Source organism: Terrapene carolina, unplaced genomic scaffold (genome assembly GCF_002925995.2).
Source record: "Terrapene carolina triunguis isolate 2854851 unplaced genomic scaffold, T_m_triunguis-2.0 Scaffold238, whole genome shotgun sequence".
In the NCBI taxonomy this organism is placed as follows: domain Eukaryota; kingdom Metazoa; phylum Chordata; order Testudines; family Emydidae; genus Terrapene; species Terrapene triunguis.
Genome location: NW_020664589.1, coordinates 268523 through 295808, shown reverse-complemented (window position 1 = coordinate 295808; position 27286 = coordinate 268523). Strand labels below are relative to the sequence as shown.

At 49.8% G+C, this 27286-nt stretch overlaps 1 protein-coding gene across 1 annotated transcript in view; it reads right to left on the bottom strand.

Annotated features, from left to right (window-relative positions):
* ARRDC1 (arrestin domain containing 1) overlaps positions 1 to 27286 on the bottom strand; it is a 69192-nt gene that overhangs the window by 33406 nt on the left and 8500 nt on the right. The window contains exon 2 of the mRNA XM_024206831.3: positions 8473 to 8583. Coding sequence (XP_024062599.1) covers positions 8473 to 8583 — 111 coding nt within the window. The remainder of the gene's footprint in view (positions 1 to 8472; positions 8584 to 27286) is intronic.

The window sequence follows — 27286 nt, the reverse complement described above, 5'->3', positions numbered from 1 at the left end:
GTTTAAGGTGTACCACCCTGTAGAATGGATGCAGTTACACTAGTGTAAAAGGTGCTGTATATCAACATAGTTTCCATGCTATTTTAGGTTTATTTAATATATATTACATATAAATAAAAAAGTTACCTCTAATCAAAATAGTTTGGGTCAGTACAACTGCCCCCCCCCCCCATGCCCAGTGTGTTTAAATGAAGCCTAAAGCTTATGGAAACAAGATTTTTCAACCCCCCACTGATTTCTGGGCAGGGTGGTGTGGGTGGAGGTTGGGGAAAACAAAGACGATGCCAGGCTACTTACAATGGCATCTTGGGAGACTGCGGGCCAGTTTCAATGGCTGTTTTTGCCGAGTTGTTGCAGTTTCCCTAGCGAGGTGCAGACCAGGGCCTTCCAGGCTGACAACACCAGTGTTCCAAAATATGTGTCCAGTCTAAAACCCACAAGCTTGGGGTTGGTTTTTTTAAGGGGGTGGGTGGGTAGGGAAGAGACGGATTGGAAGTGCAGAGGAAGCCAGGGATTTTATTTACCCTAGGGAGCATCTCCCTGAATTCAGGTTTTCCCCCTTCTGGTCACAAGGCAGGAGGGGGCCAATGTGGCTGAACTGTTGGAGAGAAAAAACAGTTCCATGAAAAACAGGCAAGATCTGTTTGCAACCTGGCCTTGCAGCCCACCTGCTGGGTTTCTCTGAATTGGAACAGACATGCTGTCAGGCTTGATAAACTGGCTTCTTGCAGAGTGAGAAGTACTAATGCTGGAGAAGAGCCAGATTTTCCCATTGCTTTGAATGCAAGCATCTCATCTGCCACCCCACCTCCAGCTAGGGGGTGGCAGCCTGGCCTCCTGGCCCCACTCAGGAATCTGGAATAAAGTCACAACGGGCTGGTTGACCGGATTGTTTAGAACAAAGCTGGGAGAGCAGGGAGGGGTGGGGGGGAAGACAGGTTAGATGCCTTGATCAGATCACTTTTCAATCACCTTTTGCTGGTTACTCAACTCCCAGGGGCTTGTTCTCCCTGCCCATCCCAGTTCCAGAAACACTCCAAATTAGTACCCAAGCGTCTTAGGAGGGAGTCTGGGTTGGGCAGGAGGGAGGAAGGAGAAACGTGCAGATGGGAGACTTTGGAAAGTCCTGTCTCCTGGCTGCTTTCCACCTCCTGCTGCTTCACCACATTCTCCCCAAGCTGCTCCCCGGGGTGTGGGTTTCGGTAGGCTGGGAGTTAAGATACAACTGGTTAAAGGTCAAGGAGCTTTTACACAGCTCAGCGGCCTGCCCAGCTTGTGCCTTTCCCAACAGAAACAATGCAGCTTTTGTCGCGGGATCTCCAGAGAGGGGGGTTATTCCGTAGCAGGGCAGGCAGCGCTGAGCGGCAGGGATACAGAAAGCTGTGACAGAGGCCTTGGACAGAGAACTGAAGCGGTTTTAAAGAGATGATGCGGTGTACAGAACAAAGGAGCAGTTACAGCCGTAAGACTAGCTTCCCTCTGCTAGTTCGGCTTTCGTTAGAGACACAGGGAACTTCATTTGTGGAGAGGCCTGAACAGGGATATATGGGAAACCCAAACCCGAGCATCAGCTGTCCCAGCAACCCGGACCCCTAGTAGTGTGGGGCAGGGGGAGAGGGAGCAGAAGGGATGCACAGTTTATGGTGTAGTTGCAACTCTAGTCCTTGGTTCCAGAAATGTATGTAAATACATGCCTGCCCCGCCCCCCCCAAGCTTGCATTTTTGCCAGATTCTGGCAGGGGGAGGGGGAGTTGCACATTGGCTATGCAAAGCCAGCCCAGAGAAAGAGGGGAAACACATTCCAGAGCCAAGAATGCCTCCTGAGGAAGGCTCTCCCCTCCTGCCTGCCAACTGGAGGGCCTCGGTACTTGTAAGTGCTATTCCCTTGGCTGAAGCTAAACTCCAGCCCAATCCCCCCCCTCCCCCATTAAACTTTACATTCCCTCCCTCACCCCCTACAGCAGCGGCTCTCAACCCCCTTGTGGCCCATGGGCCACTTGTAGCCCAATCAGCACATAGCTGTGGCCCATGTGACATCCTCAGGGCCATACAGGTAGTATACAGATTGTGCGGATGTGGCTCCCATAACAGAGTTGCATATGCAGCCCACAATGGTAAATAGGTTGAGAACCACTGCTTTACAGGGAGTGTGTTAGGGAAGCGGATGCCCAGGCTTCAGCCTCACATGAAGCCACCACTATGGTCCTCCAGAGCTCCAGCTGAAGCCCTCCCACCAGAAGATGGAAATTCAGGCTCAAGAGATCTCCCGAGCCAAGAGTTGGGTACAAGAACTCATGGGGCATCTTTGTACATCACAGGGGAGCAGAGAGCACAGGCCGCTTGCCTGCAGTTCCCTTTTAAGAACTAGGCTGTCAACGGACACGTCTAAACACACCAGGACAGGACCACCGTAGGCTACTCAGCTGTCCCTTCTAGGGCTTCTTTTTTGCTCATCAGGAATAGCTTCCTGTGTGCTTCAGCATCCAAGGAGGTAGGGGGTATTCTCCCCCCCTCCCCCCCCCGACGAGGCACAAAGTAGGAGCATAGTCCAGGAGGAGAAACCCAACCCACCTCCAGATTGTGAGTTCTGGGTACGCTTTCTGGCGCGTCCTGAGGCACTGTACGAATAACCCATATTTAGAAGTCGCACACCTTCCTCCAGCACATACAGAAGAGAAAAGCAGCCAAATGAATGGAAAATTGGAGATTCCTTCCTGTTCAGCTGCTTATAATATAGGCCTTGTCCTTCAAAGAAAGAAGGGGGCAATTGGTCAGGCTGGATCTGCAAGGCTCTCACTGGCGCACCCACAGAACAGAGGGGTGAGGTAACTGGAGACACAGACGCGTGATTAAAGGGGAAGAGAAGAGGTCAACTTGCCTAAGCTTGAGAACTTGGGACTGCCGAGCTCACCAAGCGAGTTTATTGCACTGTCTGAACAGAGAGCCAAGATGCAAATGGAAGGATGAACACACAATGCCAACCTAGTTCCATTCTCTACCACCTTCTCTCTTACAGCCGGCTTCTGCTGCAAGCCAGCCTCCACAGTCGCCCAGATGGGATGACTAACACAGTGAGTCTGCGGTTCTAGCACATACCATTCATTCAACAGCGAACGCCCAGCAAATGCCGCCCTTAGCAAAGATCCTACACAAAGAGCGGTTTGTCCTTTCTCCCTCCCCCCACCCATACCCAGAAGATGGTGAAGCATTTCAAAGGGGCCTGTAACTCATTATTTTGCCTTTGGCAGGCAGTTGGGAATGTCGCACTACATAGCAGGCTCGTACAATGAGTAGACATTATACATATTCAAATCTACGGTTCATTTCCACAGGACTGTACCTCAACTGCAAGCCAACGGACCAGGGGACAGCAGCGGAGGTGGAGGTCAGTAGATCTAGGAGTTGGAAACCACCGCCTGCCTCATCAGAAAGTCTCTCGGGAAAGCCGGACAGAACTGGAACAGAGGGTCAGGGGAGTAATGCACCAATGGTGCACACAACACCGACAGACCCCAGTCATCGGCGTGCGGGATCGAACCTGGGACCTCTGGAGCTAAATGCATGAGCCTCTATTGCATGAGCTAAAAGCCATATGGCCCTTAGCAACTGTAGAGCAGACTCATCATTCTCTCTCTAAGTGGTCTTGTGCCCCTAGATGGGACAGAGCACCACACTCAGGTGGTGTGTGGGCTACACCCCCCCCCCCCAACACCATTTAAAAATTAGGTTGACATAGCCACAGCACTCAGAAGTGTGAAAAATTCATACCCCCCGAATGCTGTAGCTTTGCCGACCCCAACTCCTGGTGTAGTCCTGGCTAGGTCAATGGGGAGGGGGAAAAAACAAAGAAAAAAAAAACCCACAAAAACAAAACAAAAAAACCTCTCTCCTGTGGATTAAGCTACAGTGATGGAAAAACTCCATCTCTGTAGGAAGCATCTACACTCAGCATAGCCAGGGCCTCTGTGTCTGTCACTTCCTGAGTGACAGCAACTGGTTTTGAGATGCAAAAGGCAATAATACAGTTGGAAGTCACTGACATGGCTACCTGGTACTCAGCTGTGAATTTCTATTTGAAATAGTACTAAGTCTCTTCCCATAATTGTACTACAAATTTGCAAGACAGCAGAATAAGTGACAGGTGTGTGGGGAGAGAAGTGAAGTGACTAATGACTGCTTTAGAGTGCAGCTGAATAGCAATAAATAGCTAAACCATCTTATTACTCAACAGTTCTGCTCCCTGTGCATTTTTGAGACGCATCTGCTGACTTTACTGACAAAGAACCATTTGCTACTGCTTTTTACTCCTGCTAGCCCTGCAAAACCAACACAGCTATAGGCGAATAAGCTGCATTCTGTTCTTCATCATGCAAACAAAACTGGTGGGTAAGTGCCAACTGGAAAACCAACCCCCCCCCCCACACACACACACACAATTCCTGGCAATTGTAGGCAAGCCTCAAAGTGCCCAGCTTGACCCTCAGATCTCAGGTGGAGTCTGCAGGGCTGGCAGTTTACACATAAAAATCCACCCTGTGTTATCGGAACAGGTGTGTAACATTTAACGCTGGACCACTAAGATGACCGCACTTTACAAGTTCAGTCATTTTTCAGTTTATGAAAGCATGAACTCAGATCAATAATATTTTTATTTATGAATAATGGTACCTAGTCTAAGACTTTCTCTATGAAGTTTGCCTGAGACTTCATTTAAAAAAAATGCAGCCATTTAAAAAAGGTGGACTTTTTGCTGAATGGTTTGTTCCTGTTCTAGTGTGGAAAATAGACGGGCACTTTCTTGCCAAGCTTTGTACTGGAGGATTTTGAAAGACAGATGCTGGCGGGGGAGACTAGAGCCTAGCACAAGGGCAGGCCTGCACAACTCGTAAAGCAGCGAGGGCCATATTACTCCAAAGAAAAACAGCTGAGGGCCGAAACCCTCCAGCCCCACCGAACGCCCCCCACAGCACCGCCAACCCCCCCAGTGCTGCCCAGCCCCCCCAAAACACCCCCCTCCCCAGCGGTGCCCGCCCCGCGGAAACAAACCCTCCTTCCCCAGCGCCGCCTCACCAAAACAGCGGTATTGAACCTTTGTAATATGTTATAGCAGGCTCCTAAGGTAGCATAATTAAGGTAAAAGAAAAATGGTCTTTTTGCTAGAAGTAGAATAAGGTCTTCCCCCCACTTTGTAATCAATTGCCGTGTTGAGTGAATGAGGAAGGCATGCACCTCCAGACAGCTGCAACCCTTGGGGAGGGGATGGGAGCCAGACCATATCAGTAGACCAGGTCAGCCACCAACTCACCACTTGCCTCCTCAGCCCCCCCCACCCCCGCCGCTGGCTCACCTGCACCCCGCCACTACCTGCCTGCTCACCTCCTCACCCAGGGCCCCCCCCCGCTCACCTACTCACCCCCCGCCACTGCCCGCTCGCCTCCTCAGCCCCCTCACCCGCCACTTGCCTACTCACCCCCCACGGGCCGCACAGTGAGCCCACGTGGGCCGCATGCGGCCCCCGGGCTGCATGTTGTGCAGGCCTGCTCTAGGGAAATGAGCAAGAGGGATGGGAGGCAGGAGGTCATGAGTGCTACATTCACCTAAAGTGACTGCACCAGCCTCAGTACTACGTTGTATTTAAAAAGCACTGTACAGGATTATGCCCGAAGAATAGGCGACGATCACTGACAGACGTTGGTCCAATAAAAGACATCCCTTCACCCACCTTGGGACCAACACAGCCACTACAGCGCTGCAAACAGTGACGCGCCCATGGTTACACAGCAAAGTCCGTATCTGATCTGAGTTCTTATACCCACGTCTGTGTGTCTAATGCCCAATCTGCCAGTCCACGCCACCAGCTCCAAGCAAGTGGCTTGACCTTTTTCACCTCCGTTTCCAAATCTATAAAAATAGGGATAATACTCAACTCCTCAGTATGTAGCTGAGCACACCTTAAAATGCATCCGATTTTACCCTTGGCAGGTATTCACTAGCTGTTTTTTAGCCGCCTTGCTCAGACAGCCCCTTCTACTTAGCCAATTAATCAAGCAACAAAATTGTAGGAAAGCCACCAAAATTAGGGTTTGACTTTACCTTTCTCTAGCACCTTTTGGTGCATCCCAAAGCCCCTTACAAACATCTAATTCAACACAGGCACCCCTGCGAGGTCTGTATTAAGTGCACTGAAAATAAGGATGAAGTGAAAGACAGCCCATAAGGTCTGTTTTCACAGGTGTTGAGCACTTCCAGCTCCCAGGGTCTTGAACTGGAGTTTAAGCACTCAGCACCTCTGAAGATAAATCAGGTCTTAAGTGAGTTGTCTGTGGCCACAGCTTGGGACGGACTGACTCCCAGCCGCCTCCTATCCTCTATCAACGTTAGCCAAGACACGGCTACCTGACTTCAGAGATTTTAAGGGCACTGGCTGGGCTTTTCAAATGAGCCCAGGAAACAGGGCACCCACACTTCTGTGAAACTCGGTGGGAACTGGCCAGGCTTAAGTCTCTTGGTGCATTTTGAAGACATTAAAGAGTCTGAGCTTTCTCCTAACTTCAACAGTCCATTCCCCCATCTGTGCCAGGGATTTCCATTCCTTCCTCCACCCCCCAGGTTAATGCAGGGGAGTCCTAATTTAGAGGCTCCAAGGGCCACACAGGTTTCATCTATTTTGAGTGACTCAGGACAGAAGCACACGTATAACTGTTTCTCCCTTGACAATGATGTAAAGATTCCACAGGCAATGCATGCCCCCAATGGACAGTTCTGCCTCCACCTGGGTGCTGGGGGGAGACTGAAGCCCGCGCTTTATTCCAGAATAACAGGAGGATGCCTGATGGCAACAGCACTGCTAGGACAGAATGGATTTGCTTATTTTGCCTGAATCCCTCAATTGAACTTCTGGGGTTGGGACACTTCAAAGTCACATAGTCCATGCAGCTCACTTTCCCTGTCCGCCACCTAGGCGGCTACATGGTTAAGCTTTTCCAGAGCAGACAGTCATTCAGATGCAGGATCCTCACAGAAATCATTGGCATGAAGAAAAAAAAAAAAAAAAAAACAACACCATGCTCCAATGCTCAGACTTTAACCTGTAACCACTTTAAAGTGACTTAAATGGAGTCTTAAGCCAGCCAAAAGCCCTACAGTCCAGCACAGAAAGCATCCAGCTCTCAACTCACTTAGGGCTGTTTTACCTGGAGTGCTTTATAAAACCCTTTGGGATTCGGCAGCCCAGATATTCACCAGCCTGGTGTATGCACTGTCTGGCTTTGTTCTGGGGCTTTTCCTACTCCCCCTCCCACGCTGCATGTGGAAAACAAAAGTTGTAACCCAACCCACTCCTCCAGCTTATTGATCTGTGTGGCAACCCAACAGGAAAGTAACCCTGATGGTTCCTCTTCACCCCCGGGGTCTGGGCTGGAGAGAGGTTTAGCCCAGGAAACACTGCAGGATAGAGCGGACCTTTCCCCAGCATGTGCTAAAAGCTCTGCTTGCAGACTGCTGACTTAGCAAAAGATGTCAGTCCTGTTTTACTGCCTCTTACCCATTTCCTACTAGGAGACGAAGCCTCTGAAGGCCCATTAGTTTGTTTCCTTGCCACACACACTTCAGTATACAAGTTACAACTACGTACGCCGCTGTGGCAGGTGAATGCTGGTACCGATCGGTTTCAATGGAAGCCTAGATACAGCGTGAATTATTTGTGGTGTACTGACCTATTTACCGGCTGAAAGGCGGCATTCATTCAAATGCAGAGTCCCTGGAGCACACCCAAGTCATTCTGACTTGTGGCAGGAATATATGCCAGGAGCTATCTAAAACACAGCTCCTCACTGGGTGTGCATCTGCTAAGCAAGGGAAGCATTGCAGGGATTTCGTTCTTGCAACAGTCCTAGCACAGCTGCTCTCGACTGAATCGCTACAGTGCGCCTCAGCCCTATGGTTAGGCCAGTGCACTCTGCGGTTCCTGAAGCACCCTTCCTATAAGAGCCAGCACTGAAGCGGCAGGCAGGGCCTTTATAGTTTCTAAAGACTTTGTGCAAAACTGATGCAGCCGCAACACCTGTAGACTCTGATTGCACCAGAGAGCAATCACTGTGCACTGCATTGGTTTTAACTAGACATGAGCTAGAGACCTTGGCCCAGATGTTGCAAGCAATGTTTGAAAGCCACATGAGGCAGGTGCTGTGTTGTGCTGGCATTCCAAGGCCTTTCTGCATAGCGTAGACAACCCTAGCTGTCTTGCATATAGCCCCGCTAACATGAAGTCACCTGTACTTTGCATGCAGCTGAGCCAGTTTCGACGTAGGGGCATTTCAGGAGATGGAGGCATTCGGTATCTTGTTGGCACACACATGCAGAACTTGCATCATAATAAAAACCTGCCCAAAAAATATATCCAAAGGGAAGGACCCTTCCTACTAATCAGACTGTTCTCCATTCACCTATATCCCCATCCCTTGCTGATCTTACCTTTATCCGCCAGCGAGAGCGTGCTGTTAAAGTACTGCTCCTCTACAGTCCACGCGGTGTCATTGGCCTTGTTGGACACGCCGCAAGATCCAACGCAGCTCACTTTGATAGCTAGGGAAAAAATAATAATAATAATAATAATACACATCTACATCAATACTGCAATAGAGTTTTCAGTGGTCTTCCCAGGCCAGTAAAAGAAATTTACAGGTCCCAACTTGGGTCTCATCCTGCTGCCTCCTGTGGGCTTCCTCCTCTGCTGAGACACAGCCAATTTACTTTTAAGTAGAGCATCTGTGCACTAGTTGCTGTTGACAGTGCCCCTTTTAAACACACACACACACACACACACACACGAGTGGAGATGAGACGGAGGTCAGTGGCTCTCAGTTCAAAGGGTATTTTTCTCCCTTTACTCGAAAGTGATTGCTCTAAATGCAGCATCTTTCTCCAGGAAGTCAGGGCATTTTCTAAGCTAGTCTCATCACACTTGCTAGGCAAGTTAAAAGCCGCTGGGTAAGATTTTTCAAGAGCAACTAGGAGCTCAAACCTCCTAGAAAAATCAGTGGGACTTAGGGGCCTTTGAAAATTTTACTTGGTCTCCCATTTTTCTCTGGCTCCCCTCCCCTTCAGTTCAACTAATACTCCTCAAACACCCCCACACCAGGTAACTTGTGGTTTCAGACCCAATTCCTGTGCACAAGCAGAGCAACCACTGATCCCAAGGTGGGTCATTCTCAGTGCCAGAAGGACCTGTTAATGCAGTGAAGGGAGCAGAGAGCTGCAAGAGCCCACAACCCTTGAACCCCTCAGGGAAAAGGACTTTGTCTCCTTTCGTTTGAAGAGAGCCAGATGCACCAAGCCCACCAATAGCTCCCTCTGCCCCTTCACAGCAAAGTCAGTTCACACACTAACCTAGCAGTCATATGAAGAAAGGAGAACATGTGACACCATCTGGCCTACCTGTTCTCAAAGGGGCAGCAACGCCACTCGCTCAGCGAGACACAAGGCAAAACTGTTTAGGGAACGGGAGCCGAGATGGTCTGTATAGGTACTTACAGAAAGCTTATGCCCAAATAAATCTGTTAAGTCTTTAAGGTGCCACCAGACTCCTTGTTGTTTTTGTAGGTACAGACTAACACGGCTACCCCTTGATACTTGTCCTATCTGAGTATCTCACAAACGTTAATGGATTTTACCCTCACCACACGCCTATGGGAGGAGGGGAAGGGTTGCAGAGATGGGGAAATTGAAACACAGGTAGATGAAGAAGCTTCCTCAAGGTCACGCAGGGACTCTATGGGAGAGCAAGGAACTGAACCTGGGTCTGATCCCACTCCGACATCCTAGCTGCTAGAGCAAAGGTTCCCAAACTTTACTTAAGCGACCCACCAACTGCACTGTCTAGTTTGTTATCCACAGGGGGTCCAAATTCATGGGGGGGTTCCCCCCCAAGGTCACAGGCCAGTGTCCTTCTCCTTGCCCCACTGACGGGGCACCACCCACCTGCAGCAGCGCTCTCTGCCCCTGCACTGCAGAACTAATCCCAGCCCATTAGAAGGGAGGCTGAGGTGGGTGGGGTTGAGCAAGTGGCATTGTGACCCTGGAGCCCAGTTTGAACCAATTGGAGAGGGGGAGGGGGAAGAGAATCCGGGCCAGACCCGAGGGATAGGAGTTGCCACTGGAGGGTGTGTGCAGGATGGGCTTGGTCTCCACCCCCCTCCTCCCTGAGGCCACCTGTCTGCACCTGGCCTATGGCCCACCTAAAACCCTCCCACCACCTGGGAAATGCTGCACTAGACCATCTTTCCCATCCTGGTGGTTCTGAAAGCACAAACCTTCCCTTTCTACTAGAGAAAAGGAGTAGGGGTGGAAAAGTCTCATGCAGGCAGGTTAACATTCAACACAGCACCAGGCATGATGGCTGGCCAGACTAGCCAGTGCAGCCACACAGGAAATCCTCTCTGCTAGGCTGCGGGGAGGGAACACGGCGCATTCTTGGGGGCAGTAAGAATCAAGACTGAACACTCTGCAATTCTGGTTTCTCCAAAAGCACTTTGGAGGGGGGAGGGAATTTTCCTCACTGCTGATCCCTTACAGCTCACCCGGAAGACAGTTCCCTGGCAAGCGAAGTAAGCGGTTGGTGTTTACCTTGGCCCGTCTTGAAACAAAGGCTGGTGCTTTGTGACTTGACAAAAGCCTTTTACAAAAGGCAAGAGCCCTTGTGCGGAGTTTCAGGAAGGGCTGATCAGAAACGAAAGCAGTATGCTGAACAACTCCCTCTCACCACTGGGTTTATGGATCTGCCTACGTAGCGAGTAGACCCTGGGCTTTACAACACAGCTATGGCTGGCCCAATTCGGTGTTTAGTACACACCAATTGAGCACCACCAATCCTGGAAGGAAGTAACCGTGCTGGAAACATTCTTCAACAGGATTCTAACAGAATAGCTTCACTTGTTTACAGCTTCCCTCTGAAGTCCCCAGCTGCACTATGGACGTAACCTGATCTTTCCCTGATTATAGTATAATTAGATCCAGGTTTCTAGACCAAGCTTCTGGGCAGCATCTCCAAGATCAGAGACTCTTTAAACCAAAACATTTTCACTTTGGGCTTTTGGCGGTTATGCCTTCTGGGCTGCTCGGACAGACGGCATCAGGCAGAGCAGTTAGCCCTGCAAAGTCATAGCAGCGCTGGAGTCAAAGTATGGCTTTATATCCTGAACCATGGAGAGAGACAGACATGTAAAACTAGACCATTATACAGAGATTGTCCTCCTACAGTGGGAGCGCCACCTCTCTGCTGGGTGGAAGGGTGTGCATGTAGACCCTGATACAAGTTGATGGGACCAGGACTACATCCAGTGTCTCAATACGGTCCTCTCCTGGATCTCCTCTAGTTCCCTGGCAGCAACTTTAGCTCTTTTTTGGGGTCCTCATCCTCCCCCACTCGGAGGCTTCCACAGGGTTCCTCCTTTGGCAGCCTCTCTGGGTGACCCACTAATTCGAAGTAACTGAAGCCACTAAGTATCTGACTCAGATCTACACGGCCCTACCTGAGGGGTCTCCCTCCATCCAATCTTGCATCGAAAACCTGCCTCAGACATCTCCTGCCAGGGGGCAGGGGGGAGTCCTGTCATCTTCACTCATCTTGGCCTAAACTTACTCCCCTTCCACTGTTGTGATCCCACCATCCTCCCTGCCACGCAGGCCCATAACCTGGGAGTTCTCCTCAGCTCCTCCTCACACAGCCAAGCAGTGTCCAGATCTTGCTATAACATTTCAGGTCCATGCAGCTCAATTTCTCAGCCAGGCTCTTCAACATTCACCTTATTGCTGTAGTCTCCTGCCCAGTGTCCCTCACACCCATGTCATACCCTCCCGTCTACAGCTCTGGAGATCATCTCCCTGGCCAGTCCTTGGACCACACCATTCATATGGAATCGTCGCCTTCCCCTTCCCCACTGCACTGCATTCAGTTTTCTCCCCCATTCAGACTTAAAGGTGCCAATTTACTCCATTAGGTTTCTTGTGCCTGAAGTGCCATAGTCATCATAGAATGAAGCAAAGAGCAACCACCAGAAGATCCATTGGTTACCAGTTTTTTCTGCATTGACCAGTAGTTAGTCAGAATACGCCCTCCCCACCTACATACTGCATGGAGATTGGCATGTGTACTTAACTCAACTGGCTTAATCCAGAAGAGTTCTTTATATACACCTCTACCTCGATGTAACACTGTCCTCGGGAGCCAAAAAAAAAAATCTTACTGTGTTATAGGTGAAACCGCGTTATATCGAACTTGCTTTGATCCACCGGAGTGCGCAGCCGCCCCCCCGGAGTGCTGATTTACCGCGTTATATCCGAATTCGTGTTATATCGGGTTGCGTTATATCGAGGTAGAGGTGTAGCATCATAAAGGGCAATTCTCATTAAGAGTCAATACAATATAGAGTCCAATGCATTGCAATCCAATGCAGAGGCAAGGCCTTTTGTAAAAGGCTGCCAGGCTGGTTTGAGGGATGCCTTCACCACTACAATATTTCCCAAGCAGGTGGCCAAATGAGAGACTAAATTGTCTGGCCATCAGTTGTGATCTCTTGGTCAGTCGTGCAGACATATAGACACCCCTCAGTCTCTGAGCCAGTACAGGTCACCTGGCAGGCCCATATTAGAAATTAATGGGAAGTGTGCTTCCAAATCCGCTAGGCAGCTTCTGAAAAATCCAACCCTTCCGCCCTAGCAGGAGGGGGTGCCCACAACAGGGAAGGGAATTCAAGGCTCAGCTACAACCGGTTACTGTTCACCAGGGCAGATACCAGAAAGAACAGCAGAGGGAAGCCCAGGTTTACTGCCGTTAGGACTCCAAAGCACACCAACCACACATTGAGACGAATTCCACTACATAGCTGCCAGTGTCTCTGGGTTTAGTCCTTCCCATAGGGGGAAGCTCACACCAATTGCTTAGCCAGCCCATCTGTGACAGATGAACTGTTCCAAAACCCAGCCAGCTCCTCTCCCACCACAGTTACATTTTCCCCCACAATGAAGATAGGAAAATTACAATCAAATTCTTAATCTTTATAGTCCCAAAGGACACATCAGGGTCTCACCAGGAAACCTCCACGGGCCACTTCAGACGTTCATAAGCGATCAGCATCTGTTGCAGTGTGGGAGGATTACTGCCTGGTAGTTAGGGCCTGCCTGATCTGAGAGGGCACTCTGCAAAGTTTGTGTTATCCAGGCACAGATGTATGCATGTGGAACACAGGGGACACAGCCAAGCTTGCAGTTTGCTTTAGTCTAGCGCACAGCTGTGGATGCTTGATCTCCCTTTATCACAGGCCAGAACCATGGCGTCTTTGGCACCTAAGGACTCCTCGGCTTTCTGTCAAGGAAACGGGAGCAAGTCTGTGGCCTAGCTAGGCTACTGTACTCAACGATCTGCCATTTATTCAGTTTTCTGTAGATCCAGTGGAATCCTGTTACAGGCTCCATTACGGCCACGTTCCTTCTGAGAGTTCTAGCCCCACACCCGCTACAGGAAGAGCTGTCAGACAGCAGGGTTTCCAGACCACACATGGGCACTGGCATTTCGGCACCAGCTTGCTCAGGTTAGGATTGGCTCACCAAGGCCTAAAATCCCTTGCCTGGAGCGGAGCAGCAGTTACATGGGTGGGAAAACCCTCCTGCCTTTGAAAGAGTAAAAAGGAAAGCTAAAGCCATCCTCATCCTTTAAAGCCAAATTCCCTAATGAGCAGTAGGGGCTGGTGGATGACAGAAAAAGGCTTTGGAAAGATAACTGTGCACCCCCTATATTGCCAGCTCTCACCATTTTATCATGACTAGCGATTTGGGATGTTTAACCTGTGTCGTGAAAACACGATGCCAGGTGCCCACTCTGGAATGTTCCCTTATTCAAAATGGCTACCGTGTCCTAGTCCTCTCAGTGGGGCTGAAGCCAGCAACATAACCACTATGTCCCTACGGCCTGCTTGTGGAAGTGACGCTGCCCTTAAAGTTTACAGTGGGAGGTGGCAGTGTGGAGGAGATTGGAATTTGCCATGCCCACAGGCAAAAACCGCTGCCACTCTATGGCTCGGGGGGCTGGACAGCAGAGACACTGACTGATGGATGAGAGCAGGAAGGAGAGGGGTCTAAAATAGGTGGAGGTAGGGCAGGGTGTTGGTGGTGGTGGTGAAGGAGTCCTGCCGCTTAGGCCTTGGCTACTCTTGCGAGCTACAGCGCAATAAAGCAGCCCCGGGTGCCCTAGCTCACTCCCCGTCCACACTGGCAAGGCACATAGAGCGCTCTGACTCTGCAGCTACAGTGCTGCTAGTACTCCACCTCGGCGAGTGGAATAATGTTTGCTGCGCCCCCGCTGGAGCGCCCCAGCGTCAGTGTGAACAAGGTGTTGCATTACTGCGCTCTGATCAGCCTCTGGAAATGTCCCATAATCCCCTAAAGTCAAGTGGCCACTCTTGTCATTGTTGTGAAATCGGCTGCAGGAATGAGGAAACGCCCTTTCAAAGCTCTGTTTGGAGAAGCCGGCAGCAGCCCCGAGAAAAAGCAAACATTTACTGTTTGCTTGGAGAGAGAGAGAGAGAGAGAGACAGGCGGGGGGTCTGAACTTACAAGACTGAACTGACATGCTCTCAGCCCCCCAAAAACCCACTCTCTCCCCACATACACACAACACACTCCCTGTCACACTCCACCCCATCCCACTTGAAAAGCACGTTGCAGTCACTTGCATGCTGGGATAGCTGCCCATAATGCACCGCTCCCAATGCTGCTGCAAGTACCGCAAATGTGGCCACGCCACTGCGCTTGAAGTGGTCAGTGTGGACAGACTGCAGCGCTTCCCCTACTGCGCTCTACCAAGGCGGGTTTAACTCACAGCGCTCTACAGCTGCAAGTGTAGCCAGGCCCTTAGCGTCAGGCAGAGAAGAATGTGAGGGGGCAGGAGGTGTTCAGGGAAGCGCTGCTTCTTGCCAAAGGTTAAGCCAGTCTCATTATTTTTAGGGGCTACCACCACCCATAGCAATGATTGATAGGAGTCCAAAGTTCTCTAATGTGTATCTAACTCATCAACCCTGTACCAGTGTGATGCATTAATCAGCTCTGTGGTTCTCAAGTTATTTGCTATCCAACCCTTCTTTTATCAAAAGATATATGCCAGGAGTACTCCTGGCAGTTTCCTCTCTCAGAGGGGAGGGCGGGGGTAAGTGGAGTCTCGATCTGCGCAGCTAGGGAGAGGCATGCATTGAAATTTGACTTTTCAACCTGAAAGCACCACACGCAGGCAGAGCAGAGGGGAGTTAGAGAGTCAGACAGACTAAACACTATTTGATCATTTTGGGGGCCAACTTATTTTTGGGGTGGGCTGACTCATGATCTTTCATCTCTTGAGATACAGTATTGTCTGTCTGTAGCACAATAGAAGTTCCACTGGATCATTACCTAGTGATGGATGGGAAGGTGAACAGTCATGTCCTGGGCACAGAAGTTGCATTTCTCACTGCTATGGCTCTATGCCACGGGGATTAGCATGTGCTGTACTGGAGGGGCGTTCATGGGTGCAGAGGTTCCAAACGTTCAGCCTGGGTGTACTTCCCAGGGAGAGGAAGGGTGTGGGTAATTTCCCCATCATACTATCCAATTTCAGCTATTTGAGCCACATTTACAACAAGCAAACGAAACAGCCTCTAAAGTGACACCAGCAGCCCCATATTTCTGCACTTTCCTGTTCCACTGGGTGGACCTGATATTCAAATATTAAGAGCTCCAGGGTTCAACAGAAAAGACACCCCATCCCCCCACATGTACATAGTGCAAAATCCAGAAGTACCCTGCACTTGCAGAACAGCCAAACCTACAAGATAGGCAGCGGTGTCTGCATGCATCCAGTGATGCCCCACGTTATGGGTCTCTAGTAGGAGAATCAAGTGATGGTGAGACGAAGGCAGACAGATCGGCCACATCTAGCCACATATTGAGGGTAAACAGAGTCAGCAGAGGAGCCTAAGCACATCGGCGTCCCCTCCAGGTGATTTAGGAGAGTGGCCAAGTCCTGTTCAGAGCTCAAATTGCTTTTCTCTGTTGATTCAGAGTGTGGCAGTGCCTACCCTCAGGGAAGCTCAATTTCCATCGTAGGTGGGAGAAAAGCAAGGACAGACACATGTGAATGAGAAGCTGTGTACAGCACACTCCCCTGCAGGAGAAAACAGGGAAAAGTAGCAAGCAAGAGAGAGCAGAGGGCTAAGATCTTTTCTACTTCCCAGAGCGCTAACCAGATGTCGTGAATGTGCACAGAATGTCACCTGCTGTCCTGCATGAGGAGTGAATACAATGTTCAGCAGGAAGTTTGGCAACAAAATAAAATCCAGAAGGTCACAATCCCTCCCCCCATCCCAGCTACTCTGAATCACCTCAGAGGCAGGTCTTCCTCCTACAGCCACTTCTTTGTGAATGAGGATCCCCATGACAACGGGGCTAGGAGCCAGGAGACCAGGGCTCTGTTCCCAGCTCCGCCACTACCTTGCGGTGTGACCTTGGGCAAGTCACTTCCCCTCCGTGTCTTGTTTCTCCACCCACCCTTTGCTTGATTTTAAGCTCTTCAGGTTAGCAAGCAGCTCTCAGTAGGTCTGCACAGCACCTAACAAACAGGAGCCCCAATTTTGATTGGAGCCAGGGTGCCATTTCGGGAGAGCAGGAAGGTAGTTCCTCCCCCTCCCGCCCCCCAAGTTTCATACCACATTTGGGTGAAGTTTGCAGTAGGAGGGAAGACGCTGCCACCCCCTGCCCATGGAGCTGTGGCTGGCTGCACTGCTAGGGACCAGGAACTTGCCTCCTGATCTGCTGCGCAGAGCTGGGTGGGGGCTGATGTCAGGAGTGGCCTCCATCACGTACCTGGGTGGGTAGAGCGCACCCCTTGCCCTGTCAAGATGCCTGGCACAACCCCTACCTACCCACTCCCTGTGCCCTGAGCTACCCCCCCTTCTGGCACACAGCACTACCCCCTGCCTGCTCCCTCACTGGTTTTCAAACTTTGAGCTGAGCCCCTCCCCTTTGTGAGTCAAGTCTCCCCCCCGCCCCCCAAACCTAGACAGGCTGGGTGGAACTGCTGAGGTGAGTCAGGGGATGGAGGTGGCGCTCTCTCACTAGGCCCCAGCATGTGGAGCTGGCCTGAGAAGTCAAACTATTTCCCCCCCGCCCCCCGGCATAGTGTTTTCAGGTGCCTCAGTTACCCCCTCCCCCTGAAAAATCTGAAATCGCACGCTGGTTGGAGCCTTAATGCAACCAACCCCTAGCACGGACGGGGGAGGCTGGAGACTGCAGGGACCTCCTTTAGGGGATATTTCAGACAAGGGTCAGGTCACTACTCTGGAGGGTTGGGGGCAGGGAAGCAGCTGCATTGCCATTACCAAGGTTAAATTAGAGCCGTTGTGGCGAAGGGATGGGGAGTGGCTGTGGGTTGGTGGGATGGAGGGGAAGCGGTGGCATGTTTAGTAAGTTTGTTCTATCCCAGTTGCTCTCAGTGCAGCATTATCCGAGTAAATGCTGGAGCCTGTCTGCATACATACAGTGTGTTTGTAAAGTTTATCCAGAGTGCCCAGAGCTTGGGATGGATGCTCTTTAAACAGAGCTGTTTAAATTGCCTGAGCTACAGGGTGCTGGTCTCTGCAGCCATTGTGTCATGTTAAACACGGACCCCGCTCCCTACTGATCACAACAGGCCCAGAGAGGGGCCTTTCCAGTACGACGCAGGGAGCAGGAGAATGGCATTTTTCTCAGAGTCTCTTGAGGGGCAGCTCGCTCATTCTAGGATCCAGCAGGGAACAGCAAGTGCTCTGGGAAACTAGAGATTCAGCTTTGTGACACGGAGATTTATCTGAACACCAGCCAATTTTAACTTGGAGGGAGGATGAGAACTGGGCCCCAATTAGAGGGCAGTCAGCCAAGCACCACGTTTTAATTAGATTCTCCGCGTACACACACACACAAACACACAAGCTTGAGACCAGGAGTGCCTCCCACGTATCTGCAGCTAGACCCCAGAGACAGGCTTTCAGAAGAGTCGGTCGATAGCTGAAGGCACCAAAAATAGCAATAGCCAAGCCAATCCCTCCCTCCCTAAAGAGAAAGGAGATAATTATCCTGAGCACCCATGAATAAAGGGGAGGAAGCCCTTCATAACCAGCACAATGTTGGCGATAGCAACAGTACATCCAGGTCCCCACTCCACTCCCAGTAGGGTAATAAGAGCAAATTAAGTGCTAGTATAGATAGCACAGGCTGTTTTCAGACCTTGAGCACCATTATAGCAAACGTGACCGACTGGCTTGGGAAACAGGAGATCAGTGGCGTAGCCAGGTGGAGGCAACAGGGGGAGCGATTAAAAAAAGTGCCACCTGCTGCGGCGCTTTTACTCTTCGGCGGCACAACCTTCACTCGCTCCGGGTGTCTTCGGCAGCACTGAAGGACCCGGCGCTGAAGTGCCGCCGAAGACCTGCGGAGCGAGGGAAGGTCTCGCCGCCGAAGACCCGGAGCGCTGCTGAGTGGGTAAAATAAAAGCGCCACAGCGGGTGGCACTTTTTTTTTTTTTATTGCTCCCCTGGGTGAGTAAAAAGGCGCCAAGAAATTGACAAGGAGCTGCTTGTGCTCAGTGGGGGAGCGTCCCCTGCCCCGTTCCCCCCCAGCTACGCTACTGCATGAGATGAGTTCTGTGCCCAGCTGGGCAGCCTGGGGCAAGTAACATTGCCTCTGGTCAGCCTAAGGGTCACCAGATAGCAAGTGTCAAAAATCGGGACAGCAGGTCGGGGGGGGGGGGGGAAAGAGGTGCCTATGTGAGAAAAAGACCCCAAAATCAGGACGGTCCCTATAAAATCAGGACATCTGGTCACCCTAGTGTATACTGGGGTACGGCATGCTCAGTCTCGCTTGTTGAAGCAGTTCCACTTGCGTAGTCATTGAGCAGAGAGAGGGGATGTCGTCTACACAGCGCAGAAAAACCCATTGCTGACGCATGCCAGCTGACTCAGGAGCGGGCTGCGAGGCTGTTTCACTGCTGTGTAGACTTCCAGGCTCAGGCTGCAAACCTTTTCCATCCTTGGCTTGCCTAGTGAGACTGAGCTCTGCTGGGGGTGAGAGGGGCGGGGTCTGATCTCAGTTGGATCCGCTAGACTCTTGTGCAGTACAAATAATTAAGACATTTGTCCCTCTGTCTACACTAGCAGCTGAAGAACCACATTTAGCACCAGTTGATGGGATTGAAGGGGGATGATCGAATGATGGAGGACATGCAGGGCCGGCTCTAACTTTTTTGCCGCCCCAGGCAAAAAAAGAAGAGCGCCGCCGCCCACCCCCCTCGCGCGCCGGGCTGGGCCACTCAAACCCCCGCCCAGTGCCGGGCCGGGCCACCGCCGAAACGCTGCCCCGCACAAACAAACCTTGAGCGCCCCTCGCCACCCCAACATTGGCCGCCCCAAGCACGTGCTTGGTCGGCTGGTGCCTGGAGCCGGCCCTGATGACATGTTACTGAACTATCATTGTTAGCAATGGGTCAATTATCTAGCATGGCCAAGTCACAACAAGGACAGACAGACAGACAGACAGACAGACTTCTGCACCACCTCCCAAGAGTGGGAATCAGTGAGCAGACCTGGCTTCAGAAAAATAAGAAGCCCACATCAATTTGCTGAAGCGGAGGCACAAGATTCTGTATTCCCGGACATGCAGCAGGTTATAAAATGCCACAAAGGTCTCAGCAAGTTGCTGTAACAAGCAGCATGTGTCTCAACATATCAGCAGCTTGAAGGATTCATCTCAGAGACAGAAGTCAAAGCTCAAGTGTTTGGAGTTCTTGCCGGCCTTGTTGGGTGTATGGTAGGCCCCAGCATTGTATGGTATTATAAGCAAGACAAGACTTTGGGAAGCTGGAAAGTTTGTGAAGAACTACAAAATCTCTAGGTAAAAAAGGAGTTACTTTTAGTCTCTGCTCAACGTGTAGAAGAAAGAAAATTAAAATAGAGTGCATCTTGAAAAGTTCAATGAAAACTTCATTGGTAGCAGAACAAAGGGGACTAACTTTCAAAGGTGAAAAGCACCTTAAGTTCACACAGATTTAAAAAAATTTCAACCCCTTCATATCTGAGGAGCAAGGAAAGATATTGGAGAAAGGGCTGGGAAGCCTCAACAGAAGAGCTGGCAACCTTAGCTTAAATAATTTGCATAAATTGCTAAAATTGGGAAAAGAGACACTCCTAATTAAGCAATAACTACTAATTAATTTAGCTGTCCCCACCCTGCTGGGGCTGTCCTATCAGTTCTTGTACATTTTTATAGACACCCTGCACCAAAAAAAAAAAAAAAAAAGTCCTATAACTGAAACAATAGAGCAAGTCAGCCGAGTAAGGTGAGAGGAAAGGGTAATAGATACCTATAGTAAGAGGTGCTGAGGAGGCAGTATTTTGGTTTTGCAAAACCAAAACCAAGAGCGGTTTGGATCCAGATTCTAAATTTAGCCTACCCTTCATTTGCAAGGGGGGTGGGATCATTCCCCCACTTAAAAGCATGCTCCGGGAACAGGGTTTATGCTTCTGCAAAATGGGGCAGACATGCTTAAGACTATGTCAGGGGTCCATGGTGTAACCAGCCCCCTGGCATGGCTATTTGTAATATAGAAGGGGATTCAGATTCCACTGGTCTGGAATAGATGCTTGTCACCCACACTGATTACAGCATTAAAAAGGGTGGGAGAACTTGAGTTCTTGTGGTAACTGAACTTTGATCATTGTGACAAGAGGGAAAGCACGCTTCCCAGGAACTGGATTTGCGTCAGATGCGATCACATGACTCATGGTTGAAATAGTTCTAGTCAGAGAAGTGATAAGAGACAAAAACACCGTATCACCTGTGGGTGAACACTGTTCACAAAGCGATCACTCCCTATCCACCTGTCTCCATCCTCAGAAGAAACCTGCACAACATTTTCAAAATGTCGAGACTGGGGAAGCTTAAATTCAGAACTCTGCTGGATACTAAAAATCATGGACTGAACAGAGACCCTGGATTTATGGCTTATTACAGGACTCTGTAACCCACTAACCCGCCCTTTTTGTCCTATGACTGCAGAGGTGTTACCAGGCCACTCTACCTTGAACAGTCCCTTAGAATATGCTCTAACTACTTCTGCTAAACAATCTGTTTTTTCCTGCATTTAGCTGTGACGCTCGGAGTACCTTTCCCAGACCTGAAAGAGAGCACTGTGTAGCTCGAAAGCCTCTCTCTCACCAACAAAAGTTGGTCCAATAAGAGATATGACCTCACCTACCTTCTCTCTCTGTTCAGAGTCAGACAGACACAGTTTATAGTCTAATGACAACATTAAGTTGTGGTTCTGACCCAGGCTACTTTCACCCCCAATTGACCTTGTCGCTTCTGCTCTGCTCAGACCGGTTATGCTCTCTGCTCCCATTGTTTGAACCATTACACCACCCTTTGTGGCTCTTCCGAGGCGATGTTGTAACACAACCTGTGTTCAGAGCACAACAACAAAGACAGTCCAGTGCTAGAGAGGTATAAGATTTCCAAGAGCCAGATATGTATAGTCTAGCTAAGGGATGATCAAGCAGGGGATAGCAATCCTTAATTAGATGAAGGATGAAGAGGGAGATTGGCCTGGGTGGAGGCCAAAGGTCCTACATTAATAGGAGTTAAAAAGGGAAAAGGTAGGCTGAATACTAAGGGTACGTCTATACCCAGCCGCTAGTTCGGCGGCTGGCAATCAAACTTCTGGGTTCGACTTATCGCGTCTTGTCTGGACGAGATAAGTCGAACCCGGAAGTGCTCGCCGTCGACTGCGGTACTCCTGCTCGGCGAGAGGAGTACCGCGGAGTCGACGGGGGAGCCTGCCTGCCGCGTCTGGACCGAGGTAAGTTCGAACTAAGGTACTTCGAACTTCAGCTACGTTATTCACGTAGCTGAAGTTGCGTACCTTAGTTCGAATTGGGGGGTTAGTGTAGACCAGGCCCAAGAGTGATGGGAGAGAAATGCAAATCTGAAGTACTCACACCACATTGCTTGGGAGAGTTGGAAGTGGACAGAACAAAGCACTGGAAAAATATAGTTTAGAGAACAATTGTGTATTGTAAGGAGAGGGCTAGACCAAGCCCTAGAGGTTTCTTTTCCGCTCGATGTTGCGGTGGCCTCTTGGCTGACCATAAGGTTTTCCTCAAGTATTAGCACACACCAAAAAGCCATAGTATGCAGTGGAGCTATTGGGCACTCAAGAAGCTGCGGGAGAACAATCCTTGATTAGCCCAAGATGGAGAACAGACATTGTACATTTTCCTGCCATTTATATTACAGCAGCAAATCCTAGGAAGACTCTGCATAATTCTAGTGTGGTAACTTTAGAGTTCCTCTTTAACCCAATATCATGGGTATTGATTTTCAGGGGTGGAAAAAAGCTTATGTAGTTTTGTACACTAGGACTGGGAGGTAGACCCTGTATGGAGACACAGGCCATCACAAGAGGGACAGCACAAGAATGGCTGGGATCAAAATGAAGCTGAAAAATTAATGAGTCTAGAACAGCTATTACTCCAGCATGTGACTATAAACTATTCAGTGACCTTCTTGGGTTCAGGATTCACTTGTTATTTGAAGGTAGATAAAGTCAGACGGGAATGCAATGCTGCCCAGTGTTCTCAATGCCTCTCATACCATGGTTGCCAATATGCTCAGGCATGAAACAGTGGTCATTACAGCCAGATGCCCTCACTGATTTCAGCAAGGAGTTCTGCCCCCCCGAGGCATGGCCCAACAGCTAGGACAGCAGCTGCAAGACAGAATGTCCTTGTTTTGCAAAAGGGTTGTGTTGAGCAGAGGGGGGAGGCAGCAGCAGCTAAAAAGTGAAGGGGAGGAGCATCTCCACAGAATGTTTCCTTCCCTACTACTCTACAATAACCCCAACCATGATCAAATCTATCCGAGAGACACCCCCTCCCCACACACACACACACACCCCACTCCCCCCGGAAGAGAAGCAGCTGTAAATGCCACTGTTTTCCCTCTGCTTGCTGACCAGATTTCTGATGACAGCCATGCACACATGGCTCTACAGACATTCGAGCACACAGCTACCAGAAACAAACACTGCAGTCAGAGTACTGTAGTTTGTAGGGACCAAAGCCAGGGGAGGCGGGAGAGAGAGACCAATTCTAAAGATAGGAACCCTCCTCTGAGGGAGCATCTTACGCCCCTCATCTCACCACACTTCGCTCTAGGAATCCCACCACCCTGGGTGAAGATGACTGATGCAGAGAGCCAACACAAGACCTACACACCAACGGTCCAGTCCCACTTTGAGGGGATAAGTAGGATTTTGCATAGACTTGGTGCTAGACCTCTGGATGGGTGCAACATTCAGCCCTGTGTATGTTGCATCATGCCTTGGGAAACAAGGGAAGTGCTCAAATCTCCCACCTACACGGACTGCTTAAGGGAATCAGCTGAAAGCTGCTTCTTGAAAGGGACTAGGGAAGACAGTTACTCTTAGAAGCCCACCAGTTAACATGGAACAAACTGGACTAGCTAGTGGTTGGCTACAACAAATCATGATGGCCAAGGGAGTTGCATTCAGCACTAGCTCAACACTACGTCTGGACTGTGTCTGCAGAAGGGTCCAGATCAACTGCCAAATCCAGCCTGTAGCGTCCCTCCCTCTGTAGAGTTCAGCTGCAGGTCTGTATTGCTTGTCAACTCCAGACTGTTTGAGTTTGTTCCACAAGGAAGAGAAATAGGAGCAAATATTCTGGCAGAGTAAATCTGGATAATACATGCAAAGATTCAAATTAGGCACAGCCCTGGGGCTACAGGCAATTTGCTAGTCCTGCCCAAGGGGATGCATCTGGGTTTGTGCAGTCTCTGCATTAGCAATATCCAGACCATCTTCCCCCTGGGTTTTACTTCAAAGGAATCCTAAAGAGCATCCCCCTGGCCACACTTTACCCTTCCTTGGCCTTTCAGCACATTGCTGCAAGAGGTTACGTAGCCCGTGTCCATAATGCCAAGAAGCTGGTCAGGTAGAGTTTTTATTTTATTTATTTTTCTGGGTAACTGCCTCCATGCTAAGGAGAAGTTTTGATTTAAGCAAATACAGCTTTTTCCCCAACAAAGTGCTGTACAGATTCTTCACCGTGGGGCTCTAAGTACAGTTCACTTGTCCAAATCTCCCCCACGCGACACATGGGTCGATCGTCTCCAGTCTGCAAGGATTTTCTTCCATCACAGACAAATTGAACATGACAAGAGGACCTGTTCTCTTTCCCCATCGGGGATTTCGTCTGCATGCATCCCAGGGGAGGGGAAGAAAAAAGTTAACTGCTGAGTTCATTATAAACAGGAGTCCGTGTGTTTAAACTTCAGGCACTTTTCCCTACTTCGACAACACGCTTATTTATAGCGCCGCGCGGGTTATCAGCACACTGGCTGCCCCTGGAGGAAGAAAAAATGAGTCACCTTGCACAGCTGGAACAAAAATCTAACCTGAGAATGTTTACCACACCTGGTTCTTTACACAAGCTGCAAGGCGGGGAGTGGAAAGTGAACCAATGCATCCCACGTAGACTTTGTTTTGGTTGTTTGGAGGGGGAGGGGAAAAGAAGAAACAAAAGGAAAGTACAACCAATGCGTGCTCATAATTTTCAAAAAACTGCCAGAGACAACTGTAGTTTCTTAGCAACAGGCATCAAGCACCTTACCTTCTGGGACATGAGTCTAGAAACTGACATCCAGCAACTTTGTGTTAATATCTCATTTTTAACCCCCTTCTGTCACTCCACTGGCACGGGAGCATCTCTTCACAAAGATTTCCCATCCCCCAACCCCAGACATACAAGGATTTATTGAACTCAGAGACTGTGCTTTAGTTCCAAATCCTGCTTCTGTAAGTCTTGTGGAATGGGGAAGTTGCTTTCCCCTGATAACTCTCATTATCTCCCTTCATCTGACACATGCACAGTGGGCATGTCTGGGTAATTACAGAGCCATGTGATCAGCTGCACCTTTGATTTAACCTTCTGCCTAATAATCCTGACTCCTGGAGACTTATTTTAACGCTCCAGATCCTCAAGTAGGTTCATGGGCTTTTAGGATCAACCTGCTGCACAGATGTTTCCTTTACTCTCCTCCCGCACAGTTACCCCAGACTGAAGTCTAGGAAGGACAATATTCCTAGACCTGGGCTTGCAAAGGAAATGGGGGGGGGGGGGGGGGGAAGAGACAGAAGGAGCATCTGTAGGGCCACTTATGGTAGCCCAACATCAGTGCCAGCCTTTCCCCAGTGGGTCATTGTTCTTCTCCCAAAACGTGTATGGGGGTAGGAGTGCAGAATCCCACCCCTGGAATACAGGTAGGGTTGCCAACTTTCTATTTACAGAAAACCAAAACCCTTGCCCCGCTCCTTCTGAGGCCACGCCCCCGGCTTACTCCATCCCCCCTCCCTCCATTGCTTGCTCTCCCCCACCTTCGCTCACTCGCTCATTTTCACCGGGCTGGGGCAGGAGGTTGGAGTGCGAGAGGGGGTGAGTGCTCCGGCTGAGTTAAGCCAACGTATACTGATACAGCCCTTAGCGCTGTCGTCAGAGAGCCGCACAAACACCCCCACGCTCCTGTGAGCCAAGGCAGTGCTATTACTTCCTAGTTTCAGGGGAACAGAGGCACAGGGAGACAAAGAGTACATCTATACAGCAAACATCTGCAGCAGTAATCGTCTCAAAACCAAAATCAACCAATTCAGGCTCATGCTACGGGGCTAGCAGTCGTGTAGATGTTCCCACTCAGCTCTGAAACCCAGCAAGGCGGGTATGCATGCCTACACCACTAGGTCAGTTTACCCAGGTTCTGAGACCACAGGTTGCACTTTTTTTTTTTTTTGAAGCCACAGTACAGACATCCCCTAATGACTTACCCACTGTCACACAGGAAGTTTGTGGCAGAGCTGGGAACTGAACCCTGGTCTCTACAGTCTCAGCCTAGCACCCTAGCCACTGAGCCAGACGTCCTCTCATTTTGATTACCAATGGCTCATTCTGATTTAGCTTAACTCTGATCCTAAATGGACTTTAGCTAGACTAAAACAGGTTGCTAAACCTGAAGTAAGAGGGTCCACACCACATTTTACACTGGTTTAAAAATTCATACCTTAAATTATTCTGGTGCAAGTTTCATATTTAGACAAGCTCTAATGACTCTTTAGGTTCTGGCAAACGTTCCCCACAAGGCGCTTTAATGCCCGTCAAGTCTACAGCCTAATAAGCTGCCCCTTCAAACACGTTATCCATGTATTGTTCTTTCCCTGCACGCACAAAGCAAACCATCCCATCCCTGTCTGGCTGCCAGGGCGAGCCAGCAATTCACTGAATGAGCGAGATCAGCAATAAGCAGTCAGAGGCCGAGAGATCTCGTGCTCAGACATCCTGGGAGCACAGAGTCCTTTAAAAATGGCCAATACCAATGGCAACGTAAGCCAGCTCAAGAGGGCCATGGGAAGAAAACAATCAATCCTTTCCCCTCAGCCATTGTGCGTACCACAGACATTGGTTCAAAGGGGTGGGACCCCATATGGCACTGAGACTCCCATGTAAAACTCCTGGGAACAATCAGCATTTCACCCATCACCACAAAGGGCTTTAGTCACTGACCAGGCCTGCTGCCTTTCCAGCCTCATTTTAAGAGAGGGCTTCAATAAGGAAAGGAAATTTACACGTCATGGGTTTATTTTTATATCCAAGAAAACAACGGTTCATGTTGGCCCTGATCCCCGATGCTCTGCACTTGTGTAAGTGAGGACACAGGTCGCCAGGCATAGGACAGTCATCCCCCCACCCCTTTTTTTTTTTTTTTTTTTTTGGGACAGCACCATGTAGTATCTTTCTGGGATTTAACTAGCAACTACTACAGTTCAGAAAATTGTACACACCCAGTTCCTTCATTTATGTTCATTTTTGCATGGCCTCCTTTTCCAAAATACCAAACGGTACCTACTGTACTCAGAAACTTACATGCACCTAAAACACTAGTTAACGAGGTACAGAGCAGAGATGACGGCCCATTAAACACCTCTTAAGAAGAGGTTAGCCCTTGTGAGACCTCAATCAGATTCTCATTCCAATTGTTTGGGCACCTTCATAGAATATCAGGGTTGGAAGGGACCTCAGGAGGTCAACTAGTCCAACCCCCTGCTCAAAGCAGGACCAATCCCCAGACAGATTTTTGCCCCAGATCCCTAAATGAGGATTGAACTCAC